At 32.5% G+C, this 20,510-nt stretch overlaps 2 protein-coding genes across 3 annotated transcripts in view; one reads left to right on the top strand and one right to left on the bottom strand.

The window, feature by feature from the left end:
- LOC126889453 (RNA polymerase II subunit A C-terminal domain phosphatase) overlaps positions 1 to 20,228 on the top strand; it is a 67,117-nt gene extending 46,889 nt beyond the window's left edge. The window contains exons 5-7 of one of the 2 annotated variants that reach the window (XM_050657767.1): positions 117 to 258; positions 5,865 to 6,581; positions 19,321 to 19,525. In XM_050657767.1, the coding sequence (XP_050513724.1) occupies positions 117 to 258; positions 5,865 to 6,574 (852 nt within the window). In that variant the 3' untranslated portion in view covers positions 6,575 to 6,581; positions 19,321 to 19,525. Of the gene's footprint in view, positions 1 to 116; positions 259 to 5,864; positions 6,582 to 19,320 lie in introns of both variants that reach the window. The other variant, XM_050657768.1, reaches the window with a different exon arrangement.
- The window catches only part of LOC126889456 (uncharacterized), a 41,377-nt gene continuing 36,285 nt past the window's right edge, over positions 15,419 to 20,510 (bottom strand). Inside the window, exon 6 of the transcript XR_007700033.1 lies at positions 15,419 to 15,864. The gene's annotated coding sequence lies outside the window, so the exon portion shown is untranslated. The remainder of the gene's footprint in view (positions 15,865 to 20,510) is intronic.

Here is a 20,510-nt window from a genome sequence, read left to right as displayed (position 1 = left end):
TTTTCTTCTAAGTTTTTTGCTATCCTTAATGTACAAGGAAGCTGTAATAAAAAGAGAATATCACTTACCTTTATATGCCTGCTCGTCCGACTGATAAGCATTTGACATATTTTTAGAAAAAAGCACAATATAGAAGTAGAAGAATAGAAAAAAATATTTTTAAAACAAATAAACGGCAAAAGACTGATTCTGATAAGGACGACACAACTGAGGAAGGCTACCCAGAATCTCAAATGAATTCGCAACAAATAAACCGAGGTAGGTTGACCTGATGGCATAAAAATGAAGTATTTATGTAAGTTTACTAGGGCGATCCGATAAGTACTATTCAAAAGAAAAACGAAAATTTGGGAAAGTGGCGATTTATTTCTTCTTTAACCTTCTTTAACCCGTCTGAAAAATACACTTTCTCGAGATCTGCGAAGTAGACCTCCGTGGCGGTGGTGAACTCTACATTCGACTTAAATTTCTGCCCGGCGAGTAACTTTTTTAAGTTTGGAAACAAAAAGAAGTCGTACAGGGCCAAATCTGGAGAATACGGTGGATGGACAGCAGTTCGTAGCCTAATTCGATCAATTTGGCAATGGCGATGGCTGAGGTGTGAGCCGGAGCGTTGTCATAGTGGAACGCTACTTTTTTCTTCCTCAATTGAGGCTGCTTTTTCTGAAATTCGGCGTCGAATCGGCCCAATAATGCGGCATAGTAAAGCCCTGTGACCGTTTTGCCGTTTTCTAAGAAGTGGAGATATATCACACTTTGTAAATCCCAGAAAATGGTAGGCATCGCCTTTATTAGAGAGTCCTCACTCTCTTCAAACACGTTCGCGAGGTAACGTCCACTGTATCGACTGTTTCTTGGTCTCTGGTGTGTACCAGTGGAACCATGTTTCGTCGACGGTTATGAAATAACGTAGAAACTAATTTTGATTACGCTTAACGCCGTTCTACACCTTCGTTGCGGGGTATGCCTCTCAGAGGAAAGGAGGGGAAACTTATACGCAAGCGAAAGTTGGTAACAATGCATTTATAACAGAATACTCAAATCATATGTTTCAGTATTGAATACTTTATAAAAATAAATTATAATAAATTACGGAAATTACGGAATTAATTATAATAAATAAATAAAAAATAAATGGGACGGTAAACAATCCTCATTTTTTAATATGTTATTCCTTACCAAAAAACCTTACCAAAATTACCTTACCTTACCAAAATTTAAGCATAAATAATTAAAAATCGTAAATTTGGGTCAAAAGTTATTAACTTTTTAAGAATTCCCATAAGAGCCCATGTTAAAACTTAACTTTGGCCCTTAATAGTAATTAAACGGCACGGTAAAACAATTTTTAAAAAATCAAGTCTTAGTTTTTTTAAGTAAACTGTAACATACTAAAATTTCATGCAAATCCTTAATTCTTTGCCGAAAGTGTAGAACGTCGTTAAATAGCCTCAGACACTGCTCTGAAGTGGTCTCAGGGTTGCGATTACTGTCCACTTTTATTATCGCGCCGACAGTTTTTTTATGGCCAAAATTTCATGTAAGATATTACCAACGAGATCTTTTGAGATGCCTACTGTCTCAGCTATCTCGCGCATCTTCTGTCGGCGGTCTGTTAATACGAGATCGTGCATATCTTTCACGTAATCCTCCGTGGTAGCCATTTTTAGGGCACCTGGGAGTGACTTATCAAAGACCGACGTGCGACCACGTTAAAACTCGTTAAACCCATTTTTAACGGGCGCCATCGAAGGAAAAGAGTCGCCCTACACAATATACCCTGTTCGTGACACTTGCATTCACTCGCTTTCGACAGGTAATACCTACAGGAACAAATTATAACTATTTCCTGCGTAGGATCTGGCGGCCATTTTTATTTATGAACAATTAACTGTAAAAAAATGGCATTTTTCGCTTTTTTCAAATCAAAGGAAAACAGGGAAACTTATGGTTTTTTGGTACAAGTATCTTCGAGATTATGGAAAAAGCTTTAAAATGGCGTATTACAAAGTTTGATATACTCATTTATTGTTAATATAATTGCGAAAAAAGGTCAGAATTGCAAAAAAAGATATTTTCTCAAACTGTTGTAACAATTAGTGTACAGCTTTGAAATTTTTGTCAAATGGGGGTTCATTGGTGCTTAATATGTGATAAAAATTTCAAAGCGATTCATTCAATTGTTTAAATTTTATTCAAATTGTTTATCCCAGAGAGCATTTTTTTGCAATAACATATAAGTCAGAAAAAAATGACCTTAGAACTAGAACCATTCCACAGGTGTCAAATGAAAGAGCATGAGCTACATTTTCAACATGGTTTAAAAAAGTGAATAAAAAATGCATTTATTAGTAATAAATAATTATGCAAAAGTATCGTCAATTTTTCTTTATAAACATTTTGAATAACTTTTTCCAAAAAAAATTAACTTTTTTACCCTGTTTTAAGTGCACAACTACCAAGTAATGTTATCTATATCATAATTGATAAAAAATTGTAATAAATATGTATAATTTCTTATATAACAAAATAAAAAGTTTATAAGGAAAGATTTACGATACTTTTGCATAATTATTTATTACTAATAAATTCATTTTTTATTTTAATTTTTTTTTAAACAATGTTGAAAATATAGCTCATGCTCTTTTATTTGACACCTGTGGAATGGTTCTAACGTCATTTTCTTCTGACTTATGTTATTGCAAGAAAAATGCTCTCTGGAATAAACAATTTGAATAGAATTTAAACAATTGAATGAATCGCTTTGAAATTTTTATCACATATTAAGCACCAAAGAACCCTTATTTGACAAAAATTTCAAAGCTGTACACTAATTTTTATTATGTATGAATAAAAAATGCATTTATTAGTAATAAATAATTATGCAAAAGTATCGTCAATTTTTCTTTATAAACTTTTTGAATAACTTTTTCCAAAAAAATTAACTTTTTTACCTTGTTTTAAGTGCACAACTACCAAGTAATGTTATCTATATCATAATTGATAAAAAATTGTAATAAATATGTATAATTTCTTATATAACAAAATAAAAAGTTTATAAGGTAAGATTTACTATACTTTTGCATAATTATTTATTACTAATAAATGAATTTTTTATTCACTTTTTTTAAACCATGTTGAAAATATAGCTCTTGCTCTTTTATTTGACACCTGTGGAATGGTTCTAACGTCATTTTCTTCTGACTTATGTTATTGCAAAAAAATGCTCTCTGGAATAAACAATTTGAATAGAATTTAAACAATTGAATGAATCGCTTTAAAATTTTTATCACATATTAAGCACCAAAGAACCCTTATTTGACAAAAATTTCAAAGCTGTACACTAATTTTTACAACAGTTATTGCGAAATAGTTATTTATGAAACAGTTCGTGAAGTATGCTTTTTGCGAACGCACGCGATTTTTAGAGCACGAGCGACAACGGAGCGCACATTTTCATACAATATTTTATCTGCGATAAACAAATAAAAAACTCGTCACTGGAATTCATTTCTATTCTACGATTTTTAGAACTTTGACATTTAAAAATTCTAACTACTGTCAAACCACAAAACTGTCAAAACTTTTGTTGAAATTCATTGCTCATATTGACATCACCATGACAACGCAAAAGTAAGAATTGTCACCATGACAACGCGAAAGTTAAAAACAGTGCGAAAAAGTAAATCCCATTTAAAATACATTGTTACTTCACGCACACTTTAAATCCTTCACGCACTGCTATCTATAATGACAGTTTTCACAAACTAAAAACTTATACATAATATGACATAGAGTAGATAAATAATTTTTTGTGCAATTCCGACCTTTTTTCGCAATTATATTAACAATAAATGAGTATATCAAACTTTGTAATACGTCATTTTAAAGCTTTTTCCATAATCTCGAAGATATTTGTACTAAAGAAACCATAAGTTTTCCTGTTTTCCATTGATTTGAAAAAAAGTGAAAAATGGCATTTTTTGACACGTAATTGTTTATAAATAAAAATGGCCGCCAGATCCTACGCAGGAAATAGTTACAATTTGCTCTTATAGTAGGTCTGGATCCCGCGTATGAAAAAAAAGTTGATTAATAGCAAGCTGAAAATTTGTTAATAGCTTAATGGTATCTAGTCGGATAAACTTTGATATATGGGAACACTGTAACAGGGGCAGTTTTAATTGTGGAACAGGTTAAAAATTTGGAACGGTCAGACCACGAAAACGGCACATTTATTTTGTCCGACAGAACAGACTTAAACTCTCCGAACAGAGATTAGACTCTCATGCAAAAATCAGACTGCTATTTATCACCTGTCATAATTCCTGTCATTTGACATATTCTACATGTTCCACTCATTAAAACGCCCATTTGGTGATAAATAGCAGTCTGATTTTTGCATGAGAGTTTAATCTCTATTCGGAGAGTTTAAGTCTGTTCTGTCGGACAAAATACATGTGCCGTTTTCGTGGTCTGACCGTTCCAAGTTTTTAACCTGTTCCACAATTAAAACTGCCCCTGTTCCAGTGTTCCCATATATCAAAGTTTGTCCGACTAGACACCCTTAAACTATTAACAAATTTTCAGCTTGCTATTAATCAACTTTTTTTTCATACGCGGGATCCAGACCTATAGGTATTACCTGTCGAAAAAACCCTTCAGTACCCTGGCTGTTCAAATGTCATGGAAAAAACCTTATTACCCTGTACTAATATTGCTCTTTCTTGTATGTGGGCTTTAAAGCCTGTTTCTTCTTCAATATTAGCCTCCTAAATTGTTTAAATTATCGCACTATCTTTTTCTTGGTCTGCCAATACTTCTTCGTCCATTTGGTGACTTATCTCGTGCTATTCGTACTATCCTATCCTCTGCCATTCTACTAATGTGTTCGTTCCACCTCTGTTTCCGTTTTGTCCATCCATTTATTTCTTCTACATTGCATGCTCTTCTTATGTTTTCGCTTTTCTCCTTATCCAACACACTTTTCTTTGATATTCGTCGAAGTATTTTCATCTCTGTTGTTTCTAGTAGTCGTCTCGTTTTAGATGTGTCAGGTCTTGTCTCCGCCGTGTATGTCAATATAGGTCTACTTGCTCCTTTATAGATTCTTGCTTTTGTGAGCAAGCTTTGTTGTCGTACTTCTTGTTCAACATCTCCGTAACTAGTTATATCTATTCCCAGATATCTAAACACCTTGCTCCCTGCTTTATTATTTTCGCATCAATTTCGATTTTACATCGTAGTGAGTATTTAGATGTTGTCATACATTAATTTGTTTTTTTCTGCTGATATTGTCATATTGTATTTCTTGGCTGTTGTATTGAAGATGTGTGTTAATCTTTGGAGATCGTCTTCTGTCTTGGCGATTAATGCGATGTCGTCTGTATAACATAATACACTTAATGTATTTGTTCCCCATTCTGTAACCGTGACCTTTACGTACTGCTTCTATTATAACTCTGCCTGGGGGTTATGAGCGCAAAGACTGGGTGGCTTCAGTAGCTCAGAAGACGCGTTCACGACAGCCGGTCCCAAGCCCGGATAAAAGAGGAGGGTTGATGGGCCAGGTTAGCATCCTACTCATTGTAAAAGTAAACAAGGCTCAAATAACCGATATAAAGCCTCGCCTCTTTTATAATTTATCTAAAATACCCAGATACACCCGCGGTCAAAACAAAACTACGAGTCCGATTCGGCTGAGATTTTGACATAGGCCATCTACAAGAATGTATTAGACGATAGGAGATTTCTCTTGCGATAGTGGCGCCATCGGGCGGAGAAGCTAAGTACTTATCGAACCACCCACGTAATAACTACATTTGTAAAATTAGACAAGACAATGATAGACTTTATGTTTGCAGACTTTCCTGAGACTGGAGATAGTAATCAGACGAAAGTTGAAAATCATGTTGATGAATTGTCTTCAGAGAGACAGTTATCATCTGATAAACATGAAGATGCTGTAGTCAATTGGTCTTCCTATTTAAGAAACGGAGTTGATAGAAAGACAGTTCATCATTTGAGGAAAAAATATCGCATCGCAAAAAATTTAAAAGCTCCCAAAATGAACAGCGAAGTAAAAGCATGTCTAAGGAGACATCACGTAAGAAATGACGAAGCATTGTCTCAGTTACAAAATAATTTGGGTAGAAGCTTGACTGCAATTGGTTCCTTGGTAGACAAATTAGTTGCAAATCCAGAGGAAGTTAAGGCAGAACAGATCATTTCGATCCTAACAGATAGTGCTAAGTTGCAGTCCTCTGTTCATCACGGGATGTCCTTGTTCAGACGTTACCCAGCTACTTTTAAAGCTACAGATACAGCCCGCAAAATCTTACCAAAGTGTCCGATTGATTCATATCTTTTTGGAAAGGATTTAGAAACGAATATTGTAACAAAAGAAAGTTCAGAGTTAAATAAGACATTAATATTGGCAGAAAATCATATTTCAACAGTAGGATATTCCGATGACGATCGGGTAGAATGCCCAGATAATTTAGTTTGTGGTCTAAACGAAGAATCGAAAACAGAAGATTTACAATATAAACAGTCGGATGAGTTCATGGAATAGGCATGAGGTATGTTAAATTTCTGATAATTAACTGTTAAAATAAAAACAGGCATCCTTAGTAATACTGTCGACAAAATTACCTGTTCTTCATGTAATAAGTCGAACTAGTCTGGGCAGATTATCGGAGAATAGGCCATTTTTGGAAAAAAAGAATGTGTGTGTACTTTGTACGCACGTAAGAAGTTATACTTCTAAATATGATTTCAATGAAATAAATATACTTTCGGACAGTTTATTTGTATTTTATTTAAAGATTAAATTAATTTTTACTTACTACTTTTCAAAAATTTTTATTAAAACAATACCAAAAATTAAAAAAAGATTAGAAATCACCAGGATTTGAACCGGTGACCTCTTGATCTCCAGCCCAACGCTCTACCACTGAGCTATACCCTTTTGTTTATATAGGCTACAAGATTTCTCAGACATAGTGACAAACATACGAAGTGAATTATAAAATACTTTAAATATTACTTATTATTTTATTCCTGAGGTAGACAAGTCCAAATACACAAAAATTATAATAATAGTTATTTATGATACAAATGTTAAAAGCACAATTTTAAGGCACGTATGTGAAAGATTCGCTTCGATCATTCTGCAATTCACATGAGTGCCTTAAAAATGTACTTTTTAAAACCTATATCATACAATATTTTTTCTACAAACGTCTTATATATCAACAATTATAATTTATTCATTCTCAATTACAGGACAATACCTACAAAAACTTTTACTTGAACTTGACTGACATTCCATTTTTATATTTTTCTTGACATTACATCAAAACTGCCTATACTGTCAATATCTAAATCTTAACAACTATAGAATAACATCTACTTTTATTTTTGTATATTCTAACAAATTTTAATAGTTTTTTTCTGCAAACGTGTTAAAAATGCAATAATACAGTTTAAATTAAATTTAAAAAACCTTTTAAACCACCTTTTTCAAATTGCGCAAGTTGTATTATTAATATTAATGTTAATAAATTAAATATAAATATTTTGACGTTTCACAATTTGACAATTCACTTTTAACTGCAGTGCCTTAAAATTTTTAAAGCACTGGTGCTTTAAAGTAGCATTTTTAACGCTCCTATGGAGTGCTATAAATTGCATTTTTAACACGTTTATAGAAAAATATATTTAAAAACACTAATATATCCTTTCCACACCTTTTCTGGACTGATACATACATAAATTAAAACATTTAGTAACGAACTCCATACTGTCTGTGTGAGCATGCGCGCAGATTAATAAAATTTCACCCTCAATCGCGCCTAAAGAAGTATAACTTCAAAAAAAGTTATTTACCAGCAATTTTATTGCTGGAATCGAATCTTATGATTGTATATATTAATAATATAGGTATGCAAAGTCCGCAGATAGTGTGCTACTTTTTTTATAAACAAAATGGCGCCCGAAAATCGTGTTTTTTTCAATTTTTGCTCTATAACTCCAAAGATTTTAACTTTACACCAAAAACACTCAAATAAAAATTCACCGTAATTAAATTCTGCATAGAGACGTGTTTTTCCCGATTTACTTTGAAGAAAATTTTCACCGGAAAATGTGGGTTTTTCCAACAAAATCTTTAATTTTCAACTAAAATTTTAGATAAGTAATTGTTTATCAATAATTAAATAAATTGGCAATATAAAAGCTCTTTTCGTATAGATTATAATTCCAGAAGCCCATGGAAATTGAATGAACAGTTTAGGAACAATTGAATTGTTAATTAAAAATTTACGGTCGCTATAATACCCACATAGTGTAGGAAACAGAGGTTGAACCTTGCAAAATGGACACAAGTCCGGTTTTATTTTTTTTTCTGGCATATCAAGGGGTGCTTATTATAAGACTAACTTTTTCTGAAAAAATTTCGCCCCGGAACCCCCTTTTCACCCCTTTAAAGGGGGTAATTTATAGTTTTTGCAGAACGTAGCCCTTCCTGTACCTTTTACAAAAAATTTCTTTTATAGAAATATGAAGAGGACTATATTTTCTACGATTTATTTCCGACAGCATCTCTCTATCATCCACCGTTTAGCAAGGGTGGCGCCCCAAAGTTGACAAGTTTTTAAAAAATATGTTTTTAAAAAAAATATATTTTTCCTTAACTGTAACGGAAATTAAAAAGAAATGCTGCGGAAATTATTCACAAATAGATGATTGATTTTTTGGTATAGGTTTCACTTTTGGGTAATTGCCCTTTTTTTAATTACAGGGTGTTACATTTTAAAAAACCCCTTTTTATACCATCTGAACCGTTTATGCTAGAGTAAAAAGACTTTCAGCGATTACCCATGTACTGGTGTTATTTACAAATTTGTATAATGCACCCCCATTTTTTCCCCGGAACCACCCAAAAAAGAAGAAGAATTAATATATAAAGTGATTTTCTTGGAATCCTTCACACACAATGCCCTTCATTAATATGCTTCATATATCATTTTGTGCAAGTTATTATTACCCATGCATGGACACTAAAAGCGATTTCCTAGTACAACCCCTGTAGCCAAAAACAATAAATAAAATGGGGGGTTGAATTTTTTTTTGTTTTTTTGCTTTTTGATCCATATGGGCATATGCTTCATCAATAGTGCTTTTCAAAAATATATATGGTTATTGCAACATCCCTGCGCAAACCACCCCTATCCTTGAAAATATACTGCAGAAATGCCCTATACCTTATCCAGCATGTTTTTACGATTTTCTCATTACCTATTCATTTTTTTAAACAAAACTTACACAAGGTTAAAGACCACTATTTACTCTAAAAATTAGGTCCTATTCATTTTTTTCGTTTAAGCAACCGTTACGGCACAGTGGCGCCGTAAACCTCATATATGCTTTGACGGGCTCCAGTTTTTGTTTATTTTTTCGTCATCTGTTTGTTTTATTGATAAAGTACTTATGTAAAATAAAACAACACAGTGTAACCTACAAATCATGACCTATGCACATTTTACATTCTTTGCTCCCCAAAGCTACAGTGGTGGCCCAAAATAAATTTTTTCATATTTTGCCACCTACACACATTTTATTGCGTTAATGCTACCTTAATAGCACAATATTCACCCATAAGTGGTCGCTAAGCAGTGGCGGATCCAGGGAGGGGTGATGGGGGCGATCACCCCCACCCCTCTCAAACCAAGTGATATTATATTTGAAGATTATAAAAATATTCATTTATTTTTATAGAAATACTTATATTATATTAATATTATTTTTATAAGAATGACTTTTTATGCTTTAGCGACAGTGGCGGATCCAGAATCGTTAAGAGGGGAGTGCCAATTGGTTAAATCTCTATAAAAATAAATGAATATTTTTATAATCTTTGAATATAATATCACTTGGTTTGAGAGGGGGGGAGGTGATCACCCCCATCACCCCTCCCTGGATCCGCCACTGCGTAGCGACCACCTAAGGGTAAATATTGTGCTGTTAAGGTAGCATTAATGCAATAAAATGCATGTAGGTAGCGAAAATATGCAAAAATTTATTTTGGGCCACCACTGTGGCTTTGGGGAGCAAAGAATGTAAAATCTGGATAAGTCATAATTTGTAGGTTACACTGTGCTGTTTTATTTTGCATAAGTACTTTATCAATAAAACGAACAGATGACGAAAAAAAAAAACAAAAACTGGAGCCCGTCAAAGCATATATGAGGTTTACGGCGCCACTGTGCCGTAACGGTTGCTTATACAAAAAAATGAATAGGACATAATTTTTAGAGTAAATAGTGGTCTTTAACCTTGTATAAGTTTTGTTTAAAAAGAATACATAGGTAATGAGAAAATCGTAAAAAGATGCTCGCCAAGGGATAGGGGTAGTTTCTGCAGTATATTTTCAAGGATAGGGGTGGTTTTCGCAGAGATGTTGCAATAACCATATATATTTTTGAAAAGCACTATTGATGAAGCATATGTCCATATGGATCAAAAAGCAAAAAACAAAAAAAAATTTTCAACCCCCCATTTTATTTATTTTTTTTTGCTACAAAGGTTGCACTAGGAAATTGCTTTTGGTGTCCATGCATGGGTAATAATAACTGCACAAAATGATATATGAAGCATATTAATAAAGGGCATTGTGTGTGAAGGATTCCAAGAAAATCAATTTATTTATTAATTCTTCTTTTTTTTGGGGTGGTTCCGGGGAAAAAATGGGGGTGCATTATACAAATTTGTAAATAGCACCAGTACATGGGTAATCGCTGAAAGTCTTTTTACTCTAGCATAAACGGTTCAGATGGTATAAAAAGAGGTTTTTTAAAATGTAACACCCTGTAATTAAAAAAAAAGGCAATTACCCTTAAGTGAAACCTATATCAAAAAATCGGTCAATTATTTGTGAATGATTGCCGCAGGATTTCTTCTTAATTTCCGTTACAGTTAGGGAAAAACATATATTTTTTAAAAACATCTTTTTTAAAAACTTGTCAACTTTAGGGCGCCACCCCCGCTAAACGGTGGATGATAGAGAGATGGTGTTGGAAATAAATCGTAGAAAATATAGTCCTCTTCATATTTCTATAAAAGAAATTTTTTGTAAAAGTTACAGGAAGGGCTACGTTCCGCAAAAACCACAAATTACCCCCTTTAAAGGGGTGAAAAGGGAGGTTCCGGGGCGAAATTTTTTCAGAAAAAGTTAGTCTTATAATAAGCACCCCTTGATATACCAGAAAAAAAATAAAACCGGACTTGTGTCCATTTTGCAAGGTTCAACCTTTGTTTCCTACACTAACAATAATTATGATACATAAGAATAACTATGATTTTTGTATAAAAAGACACTGTACCTATCTAATGTACTTTACAGGATTGAAATTGAACTATTTAAGCGGCCTCAGGAATATTTTAAAATTATAAACATTTTTTTGGCTTATAAAAAAAGTATAATATCTCGGGCAATATTAAATTACATTAAATCATGAAAACGGTATTGAAAAAAAAAGCGGCAGGACGCTTCTTTTAAAAGAAAAACGTTTAATTGTGATGAGTGGTTCCTGAGATACAATGACCGGCATTTACGGCAAATATATAAACAACAGGATCATAATTTTCGAACCATCACCTTTTTATTTTTGTCCTCTTTCTCTGCACCAATTTTCATATCTTTAAAATACTCATAACATATATTATTATTATAAAAACTATGGATATTACTAGTGAAAATTGCCAAAAATAGCAAAATTCCAATCAAAAATTAGGTTGGAGAAAATTGAATCTCAAAGTTAAAAATCGGTATACGTTAAAAAAATGCATTTTCTCGGCTTCCCATGGAGCAATTTTCTTCATTCTTTATTTGTTCCCAAATTACTCGAGTAGAGCCATAAACCTATCGCATTATTAAATGTCAAACTTGCTGTTGTTTTGTTATAATAAATTAATTTATTGATTATAACAAAAATTTTTAATTTGTTTAAATAAAGATTGCTTAAATAATTATACAGCTTTCAAATGAGAATATTTGTGTTTTTAACGGTAAAAGGTACACTTGTAGTAAGTTCACCTAAAAAAAGTCTACAACTGGAAAAAATAAGTAGGTTTTTTTCTTATAAATAAATTAATCTATTATAACAAAACAAAAGCAAGTTTGACATTTAATAATGAGTTAGTTAGATGGCTCTACTCGAGTTACTTGGGAACAAAAAAAGAATGTAGAAAATTGCTCCATGGGAAGCCGAGAAAGTGCATTTTTTTAACGTATACCGATTTTGAACTTTGAGATTACATTTTCTCCAACCTAATTTTTGATTGAAATTTTGCTATTTTTGGCAATTTTCACTAGTAATATCGATAGTTTTTATTATAATAATATATGTTATGAGTATTTTAAAGATACGAAAATTGGTGTGGAGAAAGAGGACAAAACTAAAAAGGTGATGATTCGAAAATTATGATCCTATTGTTTATATCTTTGCCGCAAATGCCGGTAAACTTGGACCGGTTGTATCTCAGGAACCACTTATCACAATTAAACGTTTTTTCTTTTAAAAGAAGCGTCCTGTCGCTTTTTTTCCAATACCGTTTTCATGATTTAATTTAATTGAATATTTCCCGAGATATTCTAATTGTTTATAAGCCAAAAAATCGTTTATAATTTTAAAATATTCCTGAGGTCGCTTAAATAGTCCAATTTCAATTCTGTAAAGTACATTAGATAGGTACAGTATATTTTTATACAAAAATCTTATGTATCATTATTCTTATGTATCATAATTATTGTGGTTATTATAACGACCGTAAACTTTTAATTAACAATTCGATTGTTGCTAAACTGTCCATTCAATTTCCATGGGCTTCTGAAATTATTATCTATACGAAAAGAGCTTTTATATTACCAAGTTATTTAATTATTGATAAACAATGACTTATCTAAAATTTTAGTTGAAAATTAAAGATTTTGTTAGAAAACCCCGCATTTCCCGGGGAAAATTTTCGTCGAAGTAAATCGGGAAAAACACGTCTCTATGCAGAATTTAATTACGGTGAATTTTTATTTGGTGTTTTTGGTGTAAAGTTAAAATCTTTGGAGTTATAGAGCAAAAATTGAAAAAAACACGATTTTCGGGCGCCATTTTGTTTATAAAAAAAGTAGCACACTATCTGCGGACTTTGCATACCTACATTATTAATATATACAGTCATAAGATTCGATTCCAGCAATAAAATTGCTGGTAAATAACTTCTCCTTGTATTTTGCTAATTGAAGACCTCGGTGCAAGAAAGGGACAAGTCCACTTTTCTGAATAGTTGGGAAGTCGACAAAAACTTAATGTTTTTTAGAAAATATGAATAAATTATGCTTAATTAAATTAAGCTAGACAAGTGTTGTCTAATATTCTTCTAGGAGGATTAATTAAATTTAGCATAATTTATTCATATTTTCTAAAAATATTAAGTTCTTGTCGACTTCCCAACTATTCAGAAAAGTGGACTTGCCCCGTTCTTGCACCGAGGTCTTCAATGAGCCCAGAGTATACATTGGTCATACTTCTCAACTAGGTATTCAAGTCTAGGATCACCTCAATAAAAGTGTTCCATATGTTCGTATATTCATCCGTCTCATGACTAGAGTAAGTGATGTAAAAGCTTGGCGAACTTAAGCGACACTTATCTGCGTTTTCTAACCTCCCCTCTTTAACGAAACCCCACAGTGCATTTTCCATCGTTGTCAAATCTGGACTTCTTGGAGGCCAAGGCATTGGATAACCTCGTCTCGTCCAATCCATCGGTCCGGGAAGATTTCATTCCTGCGGTTGAGGAGGTTGTGGAGCGCCATCTTGTTGAATATAAACAAAGTCAGCAATTCCCTGAGCTCTCAATTATTGCGGTTGATGCGCTGGAACGCCAGCAAACATTGGCGCGGTGGTAAAAGTTTATTATTATTACTGTAAAGGGACTTTCCGGCCATCCCATATTATACAACACAGATATCAGTTTATATTGTCCTTTTCATGAGCATTTTTCAGTGCGTAACAAATGATAGGAAAAAGGGTAAGTCCGTGATAATACACATTTATGACATTTATGCCCGATTTCACCAACGATACCTAAACAGTTGCCTTATTAAGTAATTCTTATCGATAGGAACTTCTTAAGTCAATACTTAGAAACAATCGCATTTCACAACTAAAAGAACTGCTTATCTAGGAAATGCTTTCCTAGGTATTACCTAGGGTACGTTTGAACTATTTTTGATAAATAAAAAGAAGAATAATATGACATTTCCTTACTTTTTCGATTATTTGTCATTATTGTTTGTTTGCCAATTTGGTTTTATTCAATTTTGTACTATTATAGTTATTTTATTTAGTAGTTAGTTATTTGTGCATTAAGTTTGTATATAATAAATATAGTCTTGTATGTTATTTGTATATGTACAGTGAAATTGAGGAAAAGAAAAGAGTTGTAAATTTCACATATGACGAAAAATTGAAGTTAGTTGAATTGTCATTAATGAAATAATTTTAAAATAAATAATATGTTGAAAATTGCTTTTTATTATTAATTTTTTAGTGACACACTTTTAGTTATATCATGAATGGGTTTTTGAAACACAACACTAGTTTGTTAGGTAGTAGGTAGAATACATAATTTTGTCAATAGACCTGTAATAAACTCCAAAGGATTTTCTTTATTTTCCAACATATATTATATTAATAATATAAAAGAAAATACAAAATTACAACTAATATACCTAATATTAGAGAATAACAGAAAAATTAAAGTAAGAAGCAAATTATTGACAAACGTCACAAGTACATTAGTCAAAATTGTAAAAATATAACCTGACTGTCAACGATAAGTAATACCTAAAGTTTAGAGAGATCGAAATCCGTATCCTAACGTAAGGTAATGCTTAAGCGGTTTAGGCAATTCTTATCGCATGGTGAAATCCGTTTTAGAGTTAGGAAGTACCTAAACCCACTTAGGTAATTCTTAAATATTTAGGTATCGTTGGTGAAATCGGGCATTATTCTAACATGACATTTTAGTTAAATCTGACAGTTGTCACATTTTATTTTCAATTTGGAATAAAAACAAATCAAATGCGTTTCTTGCATTTATAAAATGGTATTTTCTTTGATTTGTATAGTCTTATAAATTTTACAGATTATATTTGTAATATTATTATCTAATTACAAAAAAAAAATATTTTTTTTATTATGGCGCCATCTATCGACAACTAGAATAAATGTTATAAATGTCACCGACGAAATGTAATCACCGACGTGCCTTTTTTTCTGTCACATACAATGTAATGCGTTAGAAAGAAATCGAAAAACTGTGACGCACTGAAAGATGATCATGAGAAAAGGAATAATAATAACAAAGTTAATTTTGTTTTATTGTTTGAAAATTTGAAATGTATTTTACATGAATAAGTGTAGATATATGAGTAAATCAGTAGTAAACGTTTTGTAAGAAAAAACTTCCAGTATATAAGATAGATATTGGGTTTGATGTTTTTTTTAGTATTGATCTGTTACAATTTATTTGGTCCCTGTTGATAATTGTGCACAGGTTACAGTTAACAGTGTATTAGTATATTACTTGGTATGTTTTGTGGTGAATGTAATTGGACTTGATTTTTATATCCATTTGACTTGATCATTTCTTGAAGCCATTTTGGTCACTAAAGAGACTCGGAATGAACAGCTAATATTGCATCGCCGGATAATGTGTCACATGGCTTGTGTTGACATAATTATTGTTAATAGTTACAGGTTACATAGGGAGTTTCCATATTTCCAACAGTAGTTTTTCTCTAACCTAGAAATAATTCAATTCTGTTATATATGTATTACCAACACTAATGTTTATGAATAAAAGAGAGAGACATACACCCAATCATATTACTCAGACGCCCGGTTTCGAAGTCTAAAATTTGCACAGTATCATCAGGTTCCAATAACAGTAAACTAAATGATGCCGATACAAGAAATGGTTTGTAAAGTCCGCACTATCATACCTTCTTGCCTGAATACTGCTAATAGGGAACTGATGGGAAGGATGGACTAAGCTGCACTGACTTGCCCAAACGCTTGCTAATCAATACAGCTTAGTCCATCCTTCCCATCAGTTCCCTCCCAAGTAGCACAATAAAAACATTTTAGTGTTATTTAAGGTTTATAAAGGTTTTATTGTAATAAATAAGAAGATAATGGTTTTAAAGTTGCCTTGTAGATATACTGCCAGAACTTTAAAACTGTTAAGCATTTGTCACTAGTTTTAAAGTATCTAATAAGTGTATCAAATAAGACTAATTAATCTTAATAGATAATTTGTCTTATTGTAGTTTTAAAATGGTTTATTCTTAGTTCACTTTAAAACTAATTAGTTTTATGAAGAACTTCCGGACTGTTTGGTTTTATTAGATTCTTGTTTGTTACCTTTTAGTTTTATAGCAGTTTTAAAGATTTTCCTAATATGACTAATAAAACCTATTATTAAAACTACTTGATCTCAAGACTATTGTCAGTAAAACATATGCCTTAAAATCATTCTTTTAGTTGTCTTTAAAGTTGCTTTCTTAACCCGCCGTTACACGCGTCTTCTATTGTGACGTGGTTGCACGCGTATGAGCGTCGCCCTCACCTACATAAATTCGACTTATTTCGAGGAAGAATGAATGTCAACATGTATAAATATAAAATGGGTTGTACTCACATATTATAGAAAGTCTCGTAAACCAATTTTTTTTTGTTAATTTAACAAAACAAAATAAAAATAATATAGATCAAAAGCAAGTTTTCTTAATTTTCAATTTCAGCAAGCCACTGAAGAAATTAACGTTCATTACACGAATTCATTTTACTAAAAATACAAATTAAAATTAACAACTGTTCTGAAGCTATTTCTTTGTGGCATTTATGTAATTAACTATTAATATTTTGTATTTTGATAACGACGTCCGAGGTGGAATTCGAAACGTCAATAAAATAAATTTTTCAAGTTAAATTGTGGCTTATTTCCGAATTAGAATAGGTAAATTTAAAAATGGGTTCTTAACCAGTGGCGCAACTAGAATTTTCCTCGGGGGGGAGGGGGGTTTGCTTGGGCACCGAAAGTTTTTTATATTATTTGTGAAAGACAAGTTACATTTTCGTACTTTCCTTTAGATATATTTCTATATGCTCTGGGTGGGATTTTAACCCCCACCCCCCTCGGTGTGCCACTGTTCCTAACCTAATCCAAACAATAATATTTTAATTAAACCTACCTAAATATCAAATAAAAACCTAAAAGTTTCTTTGAGATAACAGAAACGTGATTTCACCGTGATTGCACGCGCAGTGAGGAATTCCCTCACTTGAAGAGGGATGTCTCTTCTTTCAACTATCACACAGCACACTGACCGCCTGAAATATTCTATAACTTTTTCATACCCTCTCATTACTATGCTAAAGGCATTAGGGAATGCTAAAGGCATTCCTGGGTGCTTAAGGTTATCGTATTAGTTTACACGATTTCATTGGTTATAAACAAATATGGTGAGGGATTCCCTCATAGCGCGTGTAATGGCGGGTTAAAAGCAATTGGTAGGCTATATTAAAACCAAACGCTCTTAACTGAATCAATTTGGTTATCATAAATACTAAACTATGCTTCTTGTTAGAAACAATAAAACTAAACTTATCATTACAACTTTTCTTTCATGTCTATAATGGTCGGCCATTTGTTTTAGAGCGAAACAGTGGTATAGTGTGTTATAAAAAGTGGAAGTACAGTTAGTATGGAAGACATAAATCGCAAATACTTAAAACATAAACAAACTGAAAATTTTAAAAGAAAAATACAACACACACCCTACGACGCCTCCATTTTAGGTTACTAAAACCGAGTGGCATTATTGACATCAGCATTAAAACTAAACGGTTTTAATTCCAAGGCAACCTTGCTTTTATGTAGGTATATGCTCTTGGAAAAGTATAAAATAAAACCATTTGATCTTAACAATTCTCTGTCGATAGACCAAATAGTTTTATTTGGATTTCGGCCTATTGCTTTCTGGAGATGCTGAAAGCCATGATAGATTACAATATAAGGCTTACGAAAAATTATAAATAAGCGACTTAAAGACATAAATTCGATTTATTTTAACATTAAAATTGTAGATAAACTTTTTTTTTCTCTGATTCTGGCTTTGGTTTAGAACTAGAACCTTTAGCCACGTAACTGTATAACTTATCACTAAGTCAGGGGAGTAATGTGTAGTGTGTGTGTTGAGTAAGTGTCTTGTTACTTTGCAAAGTCGACGTCATTGTCTTTGCAAAGAGACGCTAATTGTTTCCGAACGTCTGCGGTCCCTCCGGTGAGTACCGATCCCACAAGGACAGAAACTATTTTTCTGTAGATAAACTTATGTTTCTTTCAAGTTAATATTTTTCTGATTAAAATTATTTTATTATTTTTATTTTTTAATCATCAAAAGTCAGAAATTTTAGGGCGCGTGAGTTATTTAGACCTATTTTTGTTAAAATTTTCAATAAAGTTGGGAGTGCAAGTGTTTTTCTACCTTGACAGTTCGAAATAACCAAGTACTTTTTATTATTTTATGGTTACAAATACGTATCTACCTATCATAACACATGTAAAAATTTGTTGGCCTATATGGAGTATAATATGGGTTTAAAGAATCATTTAATATGGTAAATTGTCTTTAAAAGTCTCCATTTAAGAAACCTTTTTAAGTTTGCTATAAAACTGTCTGCACTTAAAGTGCCTTTTAACATGGTTTTAAAAGCACCTTCACAGCAGATATAAAACCAGTTGCTAAGAAAACAAAGTCTTAAGAAGGTTTTTATTTTTGGTTTTATTGACCTCTTTCAGAGTGGGCCCTTTTATGCTGAAAGCGGTTTTATTGCAACCTTAAGGTTTACTTAAAAACCAAATGGTTTTAATTTTAGTTTTTCTACAGTTTTAAAGCATTCTTAAAAGGCTTAATAAATCCGTTCGGTGCTACTTTAGTAGTCCATCCTTCCCATCAGTTCCCTATTAGCAGAAATTGAACAAGAAGGTATGGTAGTGTATCATTAACAAATCATTTCTTGTATCGGCATCGTTTAGTTTACTGTTACCGGGACCTGGTGATGCTGTGAAAATTTTAGACAGCGAAACCGGTCATCGGAGTAATACAATAAATGATTGTAAGTACGTCTCTCTTTTATTCATTTATCATGAACTCACATTTGCAACCCATCCAACAACTAATGTTTATATTTTCAGGTAGAAGACATTTTGGAAGACGACGACAGTGAAAGTAGCGAGGAAGACATTAAACAAGACTTTGGCGAAAAGATGATGTCAGAAATTCTTAGTAAAACGTCGAATGAAAGCAGCAGCAGCAGTGAAGACTCCTTAACAGGGGAATACCCAAGAGGCTACAAGAGAAAGAAGTTCGAACCAAATGCGGATGATCTATACAACAGTATAGATGAAGACGAAGACGAATCGCCTAGTGTAAAGTTTAGGAGAGGTGAAAATGTACATGATATGTTGGATTATGAACAGGACGATACTCAAGATAGTATAGAGCCAGTTGGTGATGTGGACGACGGAGAATGGAATATGATGGGTGCCGCCTTAGAAAGAGAATTTTTGTCAAATAATTAAATCTAATCGGTCTTTTAAGAGCACAGGCGCAACATTTCGGGCCAATGCTTTTTTAATGCATTCATTTTTTTCGAATCCCGAGAAAACTAATTAGTATTTTTGAAAAATTTAAACGCAGAATGAAAGATTACATTATTACCGAGGGCCGAAAGTCCCTCAAAACTTCTATAATGTTTATTTTAGTAAGTTACAGGGATGAAAAAAAAAATAAAATTTTAGTTTAGTTTTTTTTTAATGGACTTTCGGCCCTCGATAATAGTGTAATCTTTCATTCTGCGTTTACTTTTTCAACCATATTTATTAGTTTTCTCAGGATTCGAAAAATATGAATTCATTTAAAAAGCTTGGTCCGAAATTTTGCGCCTACGTCCTTAAAGAAAATGTTTTACTGTTGAATTACTGTAAACTAGCGGTTAAACGTTACAAGTGTTACATGTTCATCTATGTTACTGATTCATTATTGATGTAATTTTATTTAAAGTAGACATTTGTAAAATACAATAAAATTATTCGTTTTCCAATCATTTGTCTATTATATAAAACGTCTACAGAACGTCATAGACCTGGATCTCGCGTACCAAAAAAGTTGATTAACACCAAGCTGAAAATTTTTTAAGAGCTTAACGGTGTCTAGTCGGACAACCTTTCATGTATGGGAACACTGGAACAGGGGAAGTTTTAATTGTGATCCTGGTCCTAAGGACGTTTATCAGAAACCAATTGGGATTTGTACTGATTCAGGAACCATGGGTTCGTGACGGTCAGGTGAGAGGACTCACAAGCAGAGAAGCTAAGCTGATATA

This window comes from Diabrotica virgifera, chromosome 8 (assembly GCF_917563875.1).
Source record: "Diabrotica virgifera virgifera chromosome 8, PGI_DIABVI_V3a".
NCBI lineage: Eukaryota > Metazoa > Arthropoda > Insecta > Coleoptera > Chrysomelidae > Diabrotica > Diabrotica virgifera.
This window is presented reverse-complemented; position numbering and strand designations above follow the sequence as displayed.